This window comes from Canis lupus, chromosome 2 (genome assembly GCF_011100685.1).
Source record: "Canis lupus familiaris isolate Mischka breed German Shepherd chromosome 2, alternate assembly UU_Cfam_GSD_1.0, whole genome shotgun sequence".
Taxonomy (NCBI): domain Eukaryota; kingdom Metazoa; phylum Chordata; class Mammalia; order Carnivora; family Canidae; genus Canis; species Canis lupus.
The window spans coordinates 61,118,627-61,132,028 of NC_049223.1; the positions used below are offsets into that span (position 1 = coordinate 61,118,627).

A 13,402-nucleotide genomic window follows, 5' to 3' on the forward strand; every position below is an offset into this window, starting at 1 on the left:
TATTCACAGGTAACCAGCAAAAAGCAACTCCCTGGAGCAGGTAAAATGCGAACTTGAAGCCACATTTAATATGTATATATTATTTAATATATATGTGTATATATATTATATAAATTTACTTCAGAGAGACAGGGAAAGTGAGTGCAGGGGGTAGGGGGAGCAGAGGAGAGAGAGACAGAAACTCCCCACTGAGCACAGAGCCTGATGCAGGGCTCGATCCCATGACCCACGAGATCATGACCTGTGGTGACACCAAGAGTCAGACATTTAAATGACTGCACCACCCAGGGGCCCCTGTAGTCCCATTTAGGTTCAGCATTGCCCCTCCTGGCCTGAAAGTCATCCTCTTGTTCAGAGGAATGGCTCTAGGGAGGCCTCTCCCCCTTCCCCCATTTCTATTTCATTTCCAAGAACAGCATGGGATCAGGAATAGCTGCCTTAGAAATGAGACTATGTCTTTTTGTCTTGGTCCCAGCTCAATTCCATGGTGTCCATTTCTGGGCTCTTCCTCAAGGACCCAGATCAGCCTGTGCACACAGTGTCCTTCCTTGGACCTCCTGCTGGAAGCAGTAGTCAGGGTGCAGTCTTGGGACTTAAACACCAAAAAACCACATATCAGAAATTTCTCCTTACATTCAACTTCACGGTTTCTACCTCTGGCTAGATGAGATGAATACATACTCAAAAAAGCAAGAGGCCGGCGTCTCAAAGAGTCATTCCTCTTCAAAATTAAGAAGGAACTCAAAGTACTTACAAATACAGAATGGGTTGACGGGAAAGCTATTCTATTCAGGCAGCCACTGAATAAATCTGAGTGCCAGGCACTATTCTAGATGCAAGGATATGTGGCAAATAGGCAACAGGGTCCCTGCTCATATCGGGCATGGTTCTAATAAAGCTGACAGCTTAATGTTGCAATGAGCCGGGCTGCAGATTTTACAGCTGGATAACAGGCAAATGCCCTGCCCTCACAAGGTTTATATTCTGGTAGGGGAGACCAAATGTAAACAAAGAATCAAATATGTATATATGTGAGGCTATTCCTTTTTGTAAGCTCCTACCACACTGTAGGTTCCTTTGGATTAGACTTTAATGCTAAGTCATCTTCCAGGTTCTTGCAGAAAAAAAATGAAAATCTGCAGGCTAGCCACTGTGTTCCTATAAACCTGCCCTATCCTCCCCCACACTAAACTACACATTATTTCAGAATCAACACTGTACCATGCTCATCTTAATATTCCCCACAGCATTTAGCATGGTTATTTGTACATAACAGGCACTCAATAAATAACAGTTCATGGCTAAACTGGACTGGATCAACTTGTCAGTTTTGTATATAATTCAGGCCTGCCAGGAGGCAAAAGGAGAAACCACATATCCATGGAGAAAAACTTTCCTGTGCTAGTCTTGGGACCAGAGCTGATCCACAGAAGTTATACACAAACTGTTTTACTTGCTGCACCCAGATCACAGTTCTGAAGCTCATTCACTGTAGGAAAGGTTCTAACAGCTGGATTTTGGAGCCGTAACAAAGATGTCCAAAGTGGATCTGTCCTGGAGGTAAGTGCAGATGGTAAAGGTTACAGTGGAGATGGTCAATAACAAGATGGTTCTCTTGTCCAGGAAAAGGGCTAACTCGGCAGTTCTCTGAGCTGACAAAGCCCAATATGCGGAAGACGTATATAAAGTCATCAAGATCTAGAGAGTTAATTTTGACTGGAAGTAAGTAGTTCTGAAAGTTTTCCTAAGAAATGGCCATAAACAGTTTTGAAACTGTTCTCAGCACCATTTTAAGGCTCCTCATACCCGAATGAAGTTGTCTACGATGGGACTATCGATGATCTTCTGAGCCTAGAAGTGGACGAGCTGTAAATAGTGTCTGTTTACTCAGTTACGTTCCTATCCAGTGTGCAATGGCTCCGAGAGGCTGTAACGAAAGGGATGGAGGAGAATGGGAGAAGGAATGAGGTGGGGGTTTTCCAAAACAAATACGCAGGGCTACCTGCAAATAAGCCAAGGGCTGGGCCTGCCTACAGAAACCAGGGGATGGGCCCAGCTGTACTCTCACGACAGCTTCATTTGGAGCCCTGGCCCCTTGCTAAGCCGAATACTCCTAATGGGCTCATGAGTTTCTCTCCAAGTAACGGGGGTGCATGCTTACATCAGTTGTGTTCTTAAATCTCCCGGTAAGAATCTAAGTGGTTAAGGAAGCGAATGAGAAAATGTTCAAGACATCATTCATCGTCAGGGAAATGCAAATCAAAACCACACTAGGATATCTACCATCCAAATAACAAAGGAGAGTGACTGTTGGTGAGGTTGTGGAGAAAACTTCAAGCCCTGTGCACTACTGCTAGGAATGTAAGACAGGGTGGCAGATATGGAAAACAGTCTGGCAAGTCCTCAAGTGACCATATGACTCAGCAATTCCACTCCTGGGTTTACACTCAGAGCAGAACAGCACAAAGAACAACCCACATGTCTGGTAAGTGAAGAATGCATAAGCAAAACGTGGTCTATTCCTACAGTGGAATATTACTTGGCAATGAAAAAGAACAGAGTCCTTATATAGGCTACAACGCAGATCAACTCTGAAGGCACTATGTTAAATGAAAGAAGCAAGATACAAAAAGTCACATAGCGTAGGGTTCTATTTATATAAAATGTTCAGAAAAGGCAAATCCATAGAGATAGAAAGTAGGTTAGTGCTTGCCAGGGACAAGGGGACAAAGGGGCATTGAGAGTGGCTGTTAGCAGTTCTGGGGTTTCTTTCTGGGGTAACAGAAATGCTCCAGAATGGGATAATGGTGATGGTTGCACAATCTTACGAGTATACTTTTAAAAATCACTTAAATGTACACTTTAGAATGACTAATTTTATGTTACATGAAATTTTATAGTTTGTGAATTTATATCTCAATTGAAAAAAAAAAAAACCCTAATGGCCTGGCTTTCGTCTTATGTTGTTGTATTTGCATCTTACTCAGCACAAATTTAAAGGTGTTATTTCCAAGCTAAAAAGCATTAAAATCAGACAAGTGTCTCTCAACTCCCTGTGTAGCCTCCACCTAGCTCTCAGCTCACTGTAGTTCCCCACAGGCAGAACAAGGTCAAGTCAAAATCCAAAATGAAACATATACTGACTTTGGATAATGTTTATTAGTTTTTTGTTTCCATTTTAAATATAACTATTGTCTGAGTGACAGTTGTATGTGTAGACAGTGTAGTTCAACATAAGAGGCTTTTCAAAAGCACAGCAATTCTGGTCTGCAATGATGTATACAGTGAAATATTCTCCTGAGTGGGTTGGAGCAACTTGCCTCTCCGTTGTGGTTTCAGGATGGTTCCACCACCTTCCTTTCCACTGCCTTCCACACCCCGCTTTTCTGGGAACTTGCTAGAATCTCATCCCCAGATACATTCTTCAACTGGCTGTCGAACACAATGTCTCCCCCATGGCATCTTATGTGGTGTTTTGTGTATGGTATATACAGGAAACACACAAAAATGTTCATGAAATAAACTCATTCTTATTTCAGAACACAGAGTCATAGCCGTGCCCACCGTCTCCGAAGGAGAGCACAGAGCTTAGTGAAACCCAACATCACAGTTCGGATGCCAGGACACTCTTCCCAGGGAGCTGGGAGAGAGCTTTAAGTAGATTACTCCTATCAATGAACAGGAAGGGAACATACAGCTTATGACCTGCCCAACGCTGGCAACTAGCATTGCTATGATGCTTTTTTGAAAAAGGAATAAAGAAAGGAGCAACTCTATCTACTCAATGGACATTACGTGCTTTCATCTTCCTTTTACAGACAAGAAATTACGAAGTTGTGTGTCTGAGAGTAACAGGTACATCTAGGATCCAAACGTGCACAATGTTTGGTGGCCAGGGGCTGAAGTGGATCGTAGCGTTTTTGTAGACCATTTTCCCGAACACTTGATTTACCTATATTCGCTCAACTGAGTGAGCAAGCTGAAAACAAAATATCTGATTCTCCTTCCACCATGTTCAAGGCAAAGGAAGCCCATTCCTCTCCTCCAGCTGACTACGGATAATTATTCCACAATAGACATGCCCTGAAAATTCTCCACAGTTGAGGAAAGGCACTAGGGATTTGTGGAAAATAAACCAAGGCGCCGATGTTTTGCTGTATTTTATTTAGAAGAACAACTCGGGCACGGACACGGAGCTGTACCTTTTCTTCAGCGCACTTTTCAAATGATAATTTCTTCCACTGTCACCATTAAATCTTAATCCATTCCAGCTCCTTGCATGGGTCATTGAGTCTATATGTACTGCTGTTATTTTAAAATGTTTCCCCTTGGTAGGGAGAGAGGGGGAGACAAGACGTTGGGAGCCAGATGGGCCTTCTTCACAGTTCATTTATCAGACCTAATACACAGGGCTCCACCCTCTTCTCTCTCACTACTGTGGTTAAACCTCCATATAATTTGGTAATCATTTTCATTATCAGAGAGTGACCCTAAAGCAGCCTCGCCCAGGACACCCAGTCCCTGCAGCTGCTCTTTTTCTGCCTTTTCCTACAGTAGACCCTAAGAACCTCAGGGTTTATTAGCTGCAGACTGACCTTTGGGCTGCGGAGGTCAAGAAGGGGTCAGATCAGAGGGCTCGCCCAGTTCTTTAAAAGCTATAACAAGCTGTCCATCAGGCAGAGTGGACTGTATAAACAAAGCCAAATCTTCAGAAATTCTGTACCACTTCTGTTAACACTTACCCTGCATTCACACAGCTTCTCCTGATGTACTTGGGATCATTCAACTCGGGGGAAGTGAATAGACAGCCCTAATAAGCCTATTTGGAGAGGGTTGTTTATGGGATTACCGAGCTTGGGGAAGGCGACCCACAGCATTCAGATATGCCTCTGGAATCACCGGGTTGTGTGACACTGTGACAAACTCAGTTACCCCGAGTCATGCAGAAGTGACACTTTGCTCAAAAAGTGAAATTACAGGGAACATATGCTTTCAGTTTAAGAGACTTCAGGGAGTCCAAACAATGCCTCAGCTGTGGGCCTGAGAGGGAGAGAAATATTTTAAAACCCAGTTACAAGTTTGGCTTCAAAACATTCTCCCTCATATCACTACTGCAGAGGAACTGCAGAGGGGCCGGGGGGGGGGGGGTGCTCTTTATGACAATGGACCCCTACTGGAGCCACTGCCGGCAGCAGAGTCTCTGCTGACCCCCATTTCTTGAGGCTGTACTACTCATCATGCATTCTCCAATGTGCAATAGAAGGTAATTAGAGTCATCTGTATTTAACTTTCGGAGGAAAAAATTTCTATTATCTAATCTAACTGATCCCCTGACAGCTTTGATGAAAGTAAAATACTGTAACCTATTGCTTGGCCTTTGGCGAGCGCTAATTATTTTCTGTCAAAGCACATTTTTCCTCGTGTAATTCCAAAGTACACAATGAGCCAATCTCTAAAACACAGGCGGCTTGGTTAGCTCGGCAGTGGATGTTTTATAACTTTCACCACCACCCGCCTGATGGCTACTCAGGGTAGTGCCCGGTTCCAGACGGCCAGAGGAAGCTTTGATGAGGAAAAGAGAGGTGGTGTATGGTAACAGTCTGTTTATACAGATCATATGGATGAGTCTTTCAGATAGGTCACTGGGATGGGAAACATCAAATGGGGGTGGAGAAGGGGTGGCGGGGGGAGGATTATGGTTATTTAATACTCTGAAGACACTTTTCCTTCTGAGCTCTCAAGACATGACCCTCTTGAAATTTGCTTTCAGGTGTTTAGTTTTAAGGGGGTCTGCAGAGTGTCAGCAGCTAAGCTCTTTCTTTTCTCCTCCCCTACCACAAAGGACTTGAGAATTTTTGTTTCAGATGCTAGACTCCATCAACTTCAACACTGGCTCCAGCTCCTGATTAAATTGTTAGCAGTAAGGGCCAGAAATGCTGAAACCAGACTCCTTTTAAATAGGCCATTTCGGGCATGTTGTCTGATGATTTGGTGTAGTAGGAAATTATTGTTAACAAACCAAATGCACTCAACAGAAGACATCCATCCTCAACATTTGGTCTCTGAGCTGTGCTGTCTTTGGAGGGATGGGGCAGGGGGGGTAGTAAGGAAGGGTGTGGAAGAGAGATTATAGGGAAATTCTTTCTTTCCTTTTCTGTTTCTTATTTAATAAGAATCACCAGGGGAAAACGATATAAAAGGTTAAATATAGAAACACATCTTAGATGTCCCCATATGGATTTTCCAGTATTTAATAAAATGTGCATATTTTAATGAATATATATGCTTAAGTTGGAATACAAGAAAAGTTAAATTGGAGATTATTTACTTACTGTAGTTGAAACTGTCCTTTAATCTGACTACACTACAAAAAAGGGAAGAGGGAGAGTATCAAGGGGAATTTTAAAATTATTCTTCTAAATCAAGTATGAATTTAGAGATAATATACACACTTGAAAAGCAGCTTTCCAATACCTAGTTGGGGAGGACAGTTCATACTCTTCAGTGTCTCCTTTCTTGGAAAATGCTCATCTTCAGCCTTGTTCACAAACCAATTTTAATGATAATTATTACTAGTAAAGCCATCAATTATTATAAATTCTGTTGTATGAACTCATTTGGAGAAATATTATGTCTATCAATGTTCTTGACTCCCAGGCACATAGGATTTTTAAGCATCAGATAAGACCCCGCAACAAAATTCAGCCTGATCTTCCTGATTCCTCTCTCTCTTGCTGAGAGACAGATAATTCAACAATTTTTACCCAATTGCTGATCTAAAAGGTAACTCTAACATTCGGGGGAAGTGCTTCCAGCGTTCCAACCATTAATTGTTTTTCAAATAAAAGCAAGATAACAGAATCCATACTAAGCAAGCATCCATTCTGTAAAAACTGATGATCTATAGAAACTTTCTACCAGTAGCAACTTTCTAATCACAGGTAAGTCCATGAGCAAAGAAATGAGGTTGAAGCCAACATAATTCCTACTTGGCCAGTTATAAAACTGGGGTTGATAAATAGACCACTTTCAAGCAATCTGCCTCTCACTGAGTGATGTAAGAGCACTATGTGAATTTCCCAGACATCTGCCCTAACTAAATAGCAATGTTAGTCTTTTAGACTGTTGATTAAAAGGGTCCTTCAGCATCAGGTACTACTATTATATTATGCTCAGGATGCAAACATTTATGCGAAGTGTTACACTCAGGGATAAATCATATACACCTACAGATGACATCATGGCTCATTTCAATTAATGTAGGTACCATATGAAGCAGAGCTAACTTTGGCTGAAAGCAACTATAACTCGCTTATTTTTCATGGGTCCTCAAATCAGAGGGACGAGACCCACTGTAAGGAAGGGCTCGGCCGAATTACAGCTCCTGTTTTTTAGGAACAACAAATCCCCATTTTGTAACACAACTAACCTGGCATGCCACTCCCTCCTCAGGTTCTGGCGTGTAGTGAGCAAGGCAAGGATGGCGGTCAAGATTTCATTCCTTTGTTCCACAGGGACCCCTTCTCTTCTAACTTCATGAAGCACAGCATTTGTCTAGAAGAAATGGTCCAAAAAAGAGAGAACGTGAAAAATTAATAATAAAAAAAAAGCCCATAAGCAAATAAGGACAGTAAATCAATGGCTTTTTTATTACAGTTCCCCTGCTAACAAATCAATACAGTAAATGATGGTCAAAATGGCCAGCATATATTTTGTATTTAATCAATGTACAAGGCACATAAGGTAAACTCTAAAGCTCCATTGCCTTAAGTAACACATCGAGATACTGTGTGTTCTCGCTCTAATTTCCTCAGTGCACCAATGGTCTTTTTCCTGGGAACTGTCTCCCATGAGCTATTATTAGAAATGATTTTCACGTACACTTCACTGTGAGTTGTTTGTTTTGCCTTTTGAAAAAGAGCAGTCTCTGACTTTCACTCTCTCTGTTTCCTGCCACCCAGCTGAGGATTTCTGCACTGCCTCTCGTATTTGAATCATTAATTTCTATTTCCAGCCATGCCAGCAATTTTGGGGGGGGGGGTGTCCACTCATTTTTCTTGCTTGTTGCAAAACAAGAGCTTGCAAAGAAAGGAACAATAAGAGTACAAAAAATCAAATTCAGTCTCAATGAATCCTTCCAGCTTTAAAAATCCACTACATATTTCAAATAATTATGTACAAGGATGCTCGTGCACAGCAGATTTCTGATTTGAGGAAGAATCAGTTATTCAACAGTCACTGCTCTGGTCCTTAAAAGAAATTAGGCTCACAGGAGAGTACAAAAACACTCAAGCTTCTACCTGGCATTGCAAAAGGTCAGATGTTGCTTTTAGAAATAGGTGAAGCCCTAGCACAACTGCTCACTCTAACAAGGAGCATTACACCGAAACTTGAATTTGAAAGTTATCATTTCAATTTTGTCTACAACTCACTCCTGTGTGCTAGTTCTACATACACGTATTTTAAACACACAAATTCATGTAACATTATAAAAAACAATTCAGAAAACAATATAGAGTATTCTACTGGGACCTGAAATGTAAGTGTGCAAATGCCTTTTGAGTTTTAATGATAAAACTTTTCATCACACATATTTATCTTCATACAACTGGAATAGAAATCTCAAGAATTTAGAGATGTTTTCCATTTAAAGTTGGTGTGGCTTCTTTGGAGATGTTATACCCAAAGCAATTGCTAAAAGGAATAATCTTTTTTTTTTTTTAAGATTTTATTTATTTATTCATGAGAAACACACACACAGAGAGAGAGAGAGAGAGAGAGGGAGGGAGGGAGGGAGGGAGAGAGAGAGGTAGCCCGACGTGGGATTCGATCCCGGGTCTTCAGGATCCCACTAAAAGGAATGAATCTTACTTTCTTTGTACTAGTCCGTATTGAACTGATGCCAATGCCTTCACTTGCTTAAAGAGCACACTTACAATTGTTTTCATGTAACTTGGAAGTACTCCTTCCTTACTCCTCTATGGCATTTTACAGTGTATACTGAAATGTCTTCCAGGACAGCCTTGAGAAGAGGTATAGTGAACATTTGTTGTCTGGTTGCCTTCTATCCAGACCCAGTCCCCCTTTCCTGTAACAACATCAAACCTTCTTTTAGGGAAGTCTTTTATTGTATGCAGTCTTAGAGAGACTGCCAACTAAAGTATTCCACTCTCTCCCATGAAGGGTGTGGGCTAGGCCAACCTGATTCGCTCTTCTAGGACTTCAGACACTGAAGAAAAATGACAAAGAAAGGGAAAAAATTTGGAGGCCATTTATCAATTTCCTTAGTTCCTACCACCCGTGGCCCTCAAAGTATTCTTGGTTTCCTGAACTTTCTAAGTAGAGATCATTCTTCTTCTTTTGATACCACGGAGTTATCCAATATCCTTTCAATCAAGTTCCATTTTGTTCAAATTCACCAGAATCTGTTTCTGTTGCTTACAATCAAAAACTAACTGATACAGAAAGATAAGATAGGAAATAGTACTCCACTGTTAAAGGATCCAAGATAATGTGACTAGCTATAGCCAAGAAAAGGACCCTGATCTCAGCTTCCTGAGTCCAGAGTTACAACTTCTACACCAGGCAATTCACCCAGTTGGACACTCAGTGAGCTTCGAGGGCAGTGACATTTTTAGCTCTCTGACCTAGGGAAGAAAACTCATTTTCTCTAGGTGCTTCTCCTGCATGAAGCCTGGGTTCCACGTGGCTAAAGCAGGAATTGCTAATGCAAATACCCACCAAAGCCAGAAAGGTAACATGAATAACTTAAGCAAGATTACCTGATGAGAGTATGTGTTCTGTGCAAAAAGGCAGTCACTATTCAACAATAGCCAACTCTGTCATTCAGAAAAGCTAAGTAGTGCCAGATTCATGAGTTTTCAAAATAAACAAGATATCCATTTTGATTTTTTTTATGTGAAAGTTTTTTATTTTAAATGTTTAAAACTTTTTTTTTTTTTTTTTTTTTTTTAGCTTTTTAAATACCAGGTGGCCAAACAAGAAACACCAGTGACTGAACAGAACTCAGGTAGCTGTTAACTTGTGACCTCTAATGTAAAAGATGTCGAATTTCAGAGAGGTGCTAGTATCAATGGGTATTCTGACAATAACATCACTCCTTGTCTGTAATACCCTATCCCAAGTACTTAAGGTTGGAAGGAACCTCAAAAAGTCATATGGTTCATCACTATGTCTGTAGGTACATATTATTTTGCCAAAATAATAAGCAAAATGTTTCAAAGAGAAGACAAAGTACACATCTAGATGGCTCCAGGAACATAAATAAAATAAATTTCCATGTGACGGTATTAAAATAACTTTTTTAAAAAAGTCATTTATCTCTTCTTTACCTATTTGCATCATTTAAATTTTATCCAGAGGCCCTTGTTTTCCCTGGCCAGCCTCTGAGAGGAGGAGTAAGGATTAAAGAAAGTAAGTTATGCAAGACTGGGGACCCTGACTGCTTACTTCACTACTGTACCCCAGTGTTCCTAATGATTTTTATTTTATTTAAGATTTTATTTATTTACTCATGAGAGACACACAGAGAGAGGCAGAGGCACAGGCAGAGGGAGAAGCAGGCTCCCTGAGGGCAGCCCAATGCTAAACTCAATCCCAGAACCACGAGATCGTGCCCTGACATCCCCCTAATAATTTTTAATAAATATTTGTCAAATCAGTAAATAAAGAAGAAACTTGAAAAATAAGTATATCAAAAACAAAGAGTAAGAGAAGATGGCCTTTTAAGACTCTACTTTTAAATTCATTAAAAAAACTGAGATAGTTACATACTTTACAGAGGAACTCTCCACTTGACAAAAGGATCCACTTCAAGGTCTATCTAAATAAATAGCCCCCCTATTGTACAGTCTCCCAAATTTCAGTCATTCTAGCACAGTCTCAAAATTCTTGCCATGTTTGTGTATGAGGTATACAATATTTAATATTTTTATTTCAAATGACTCACATTGTAAAGTTTCTTCAAAAGAAAACTGGAAAACCTGTGGTACCCGCCATAAATGAAAAGATAACTGCAAAAATAATATAGTAAAAACAAAGCTGTATGTTTATTTCATTCTAGGTAGATGTTGCTTGCTGAAGGCTCTGGGACAGAAGCCTACTCTGTCGTTGTAAATGAGGCCATTAACAAGTGTTGGTGAATGTTAGGACCTGAAGACCTCCTTGACAGAGATGTGCACTGAAAAGGAATTGAAAAGGAAGTTCAAGGTCTCACAGCCTGGTCCCCACTACCTGCGGAATCCTGGAGCGCCACCTAGTGTTCCCCTAGTTGACACCCATGATCCATGTCCCAAGCTCTGGAAATACCACCTTACTACAGTGGTTTTCCAACACTTTACAGATAAACCTCTTTTTTTCCCCAAATGTATTCTACATGGAACTCAATACATAAAACAAAACTGGAGCAGTTCTCTTTGAAGAAGCTGCTATGGAAGACCTAACAGCTCCTTTTGTCATGGGGCATCTCTTCCAAACCCCAAGGAACTATGAACACAACTTGCCAACCTCAACCTCAGAGCATTAAAATAGCAATTCAATTTTTTATAGTTTATACATTGCTGGTGGGAATGCAAAATACTGCCATGTTTGGCAGTTCTGTACAAAGTTACACATACACACTTAATGTATGACCCACTGATCCCATTTCTGGGGATTTAGCTCAAGACACAGAAGCTTATGTGCACACAAAAACCGCTACAAAAATGTTCAGAGCAACTTTATTCATAACTGCCCTAAATTGGAAATAATATAAATGCCCTATAACAGGTAAATGGATAAACACACTGTGGTACATCTGTACAAAGGAATACTACTCAGCAGTAAAAAAGAAAAAAGAGACAAACAATTGACAGATGCAGCCACTTGTCTGAATCTCAAAGTCCTTATACTGAGTGAAAGAGGGTGGTCTCCAAAGATTAAACACTGCATGATTCCATCTACTTAACATTCTGGAAAAGGCAAATTACAGGGACAGAGAACAAATTAATGGTTGCCAGGGATCAGGACAGGTGATGGTTTATTACAAAGAGGCAGCATAAGGGAATTTTGGAATGATGGAATTATTCTGTACTATGGTGGTGGTGATGGTGTGAGTTTCTACATATGTTAAAACTCAGAACTGTATATCCCCAAAAGTTTATTTTATCACATGAAAATCTTCTAAAACCTAATTGTTAAAATTCATTTCATCACATTTTTAGGACAACCAAGAATGCAGAGAACAAGTGTACATATTAAATACACCTGAATAAAAGTAGTCAGTAAAAATAGAACTAGATCTAGATAGCAAAACAAATTCTGTTACCAAAAAAATGTTTTCAAGATATTGGAAAAGGATGGGTGAATTTAGATTGAGCATTCAGACCCTAAAATATAGTATTTCATAAAATTCAGAGTAAAGTCATTGCACAAAAGCTAATTTCAGAGTGTCAAAGAACATTCTTTTGACAAGGATTAACAGTGATATTTTTTTCCCTCATACTAGTGTTGGCTCCTCAAGGGTTGACTTTATGCCGGAAATGTTAATAGCCCATTTTCCCATCAGTAGTAACACAGGACTGTTTTCAAATAAGTACCAATTTTTAAACAGTCTCCTGTTACCAAAAACAAATTCTCCCTCTCAAAATTAAGGGCAAGTAAATCAGGGATTTAGAAATCATGCTCTGGGGTGAAATTTCGTTAGTAACTCTTCTTCAACAGAAATTGATGAAAATGCTGGCCTCTCAGGAAAAGACTATGAATATTCTTAGGGCTGCTAGCTGTTCAAATCCCGGCTGTCACCTCCTAGTTATGGGCTTTCAGTCCAATTGTAAAACAGAGATGACACTGGAACCTCTCCACGGGGTCTTATGAGGAGGAGGTACCCAGGACATATGCCACTATGATTATTATTGTTTAGGACTCACGTAACAGTCTCATGCTAGGTCATATTGTTTTAACAAAAGCATTTCTTCAAGTGTCTGTGACTTCACATGAAACATGTGAAAAGGAAATCAGGTGACCACTGATCAATCACGACCTATCAGGAGCCAGAACAATATTCTTTTCCATCTCCCAGATGGTAGAAAACCTTTACCCTCTGATGGTGGGTTTTATTTTTAATGCCACTCCTGGTTTTAATTGACACCATTCTCTCTTAGGCTACCACCTAATACGTGTCCTGATCTTCTTCATCTCCTCTGTGGGTTCCCCAGGGCGAGATTCCTGGTTCTCATCTGATATCTTCTGTTTGCTCTCTCCATGGGTGATCTCCTCTCCAGTGGCTTCAAGGTTCCCCTGAGACTGATGTCTTCAAGTGGACCTTGCTGCCAAGCTCTGGCCCCATATAGCCCATGACTGCCTACCTCTCCTTAAATATACCCTTCAGACATAGAGTCTCAAC

The 13,402-nt window shown here is 40.5% G+C and overlaps 1 protein-coding gene across 9 annotated transcripts in view; it reads right to left on the reverse strand.

Annotated features, from left to right (window-relative positions):
• FTO (FTO alpha-ketoglutarate dependent dioxygenase) overlaps positions 1–13,402 on the reverse strand; it is a 428,690-nt gene that overhangs the window by 198,783 nt on the left and 216,505 nt on the right. For 8 of the 9 annotated variants that reach the window (XR_005355776.1, XM_038531033.1, XM_038531032.1 and 5 more), the window contains exon 8: positions 7,430–7,554. Coding sequence is in view for 8 of the 9 variants with exons in the window: in XM_038531033.1 (XP_038386961.1) it covers positions 7,430–7,554 (125 nt within the window). In the remaining variant the exon portion in view is untranslated. Of the gene's footprint in view, positions 1–1,316; positions 1,928–7,429; positions 7,555–13,402 lie in introns of those variants that run through there. The other variant, XM_038531037.1, reaches the window with a different exon arrangement.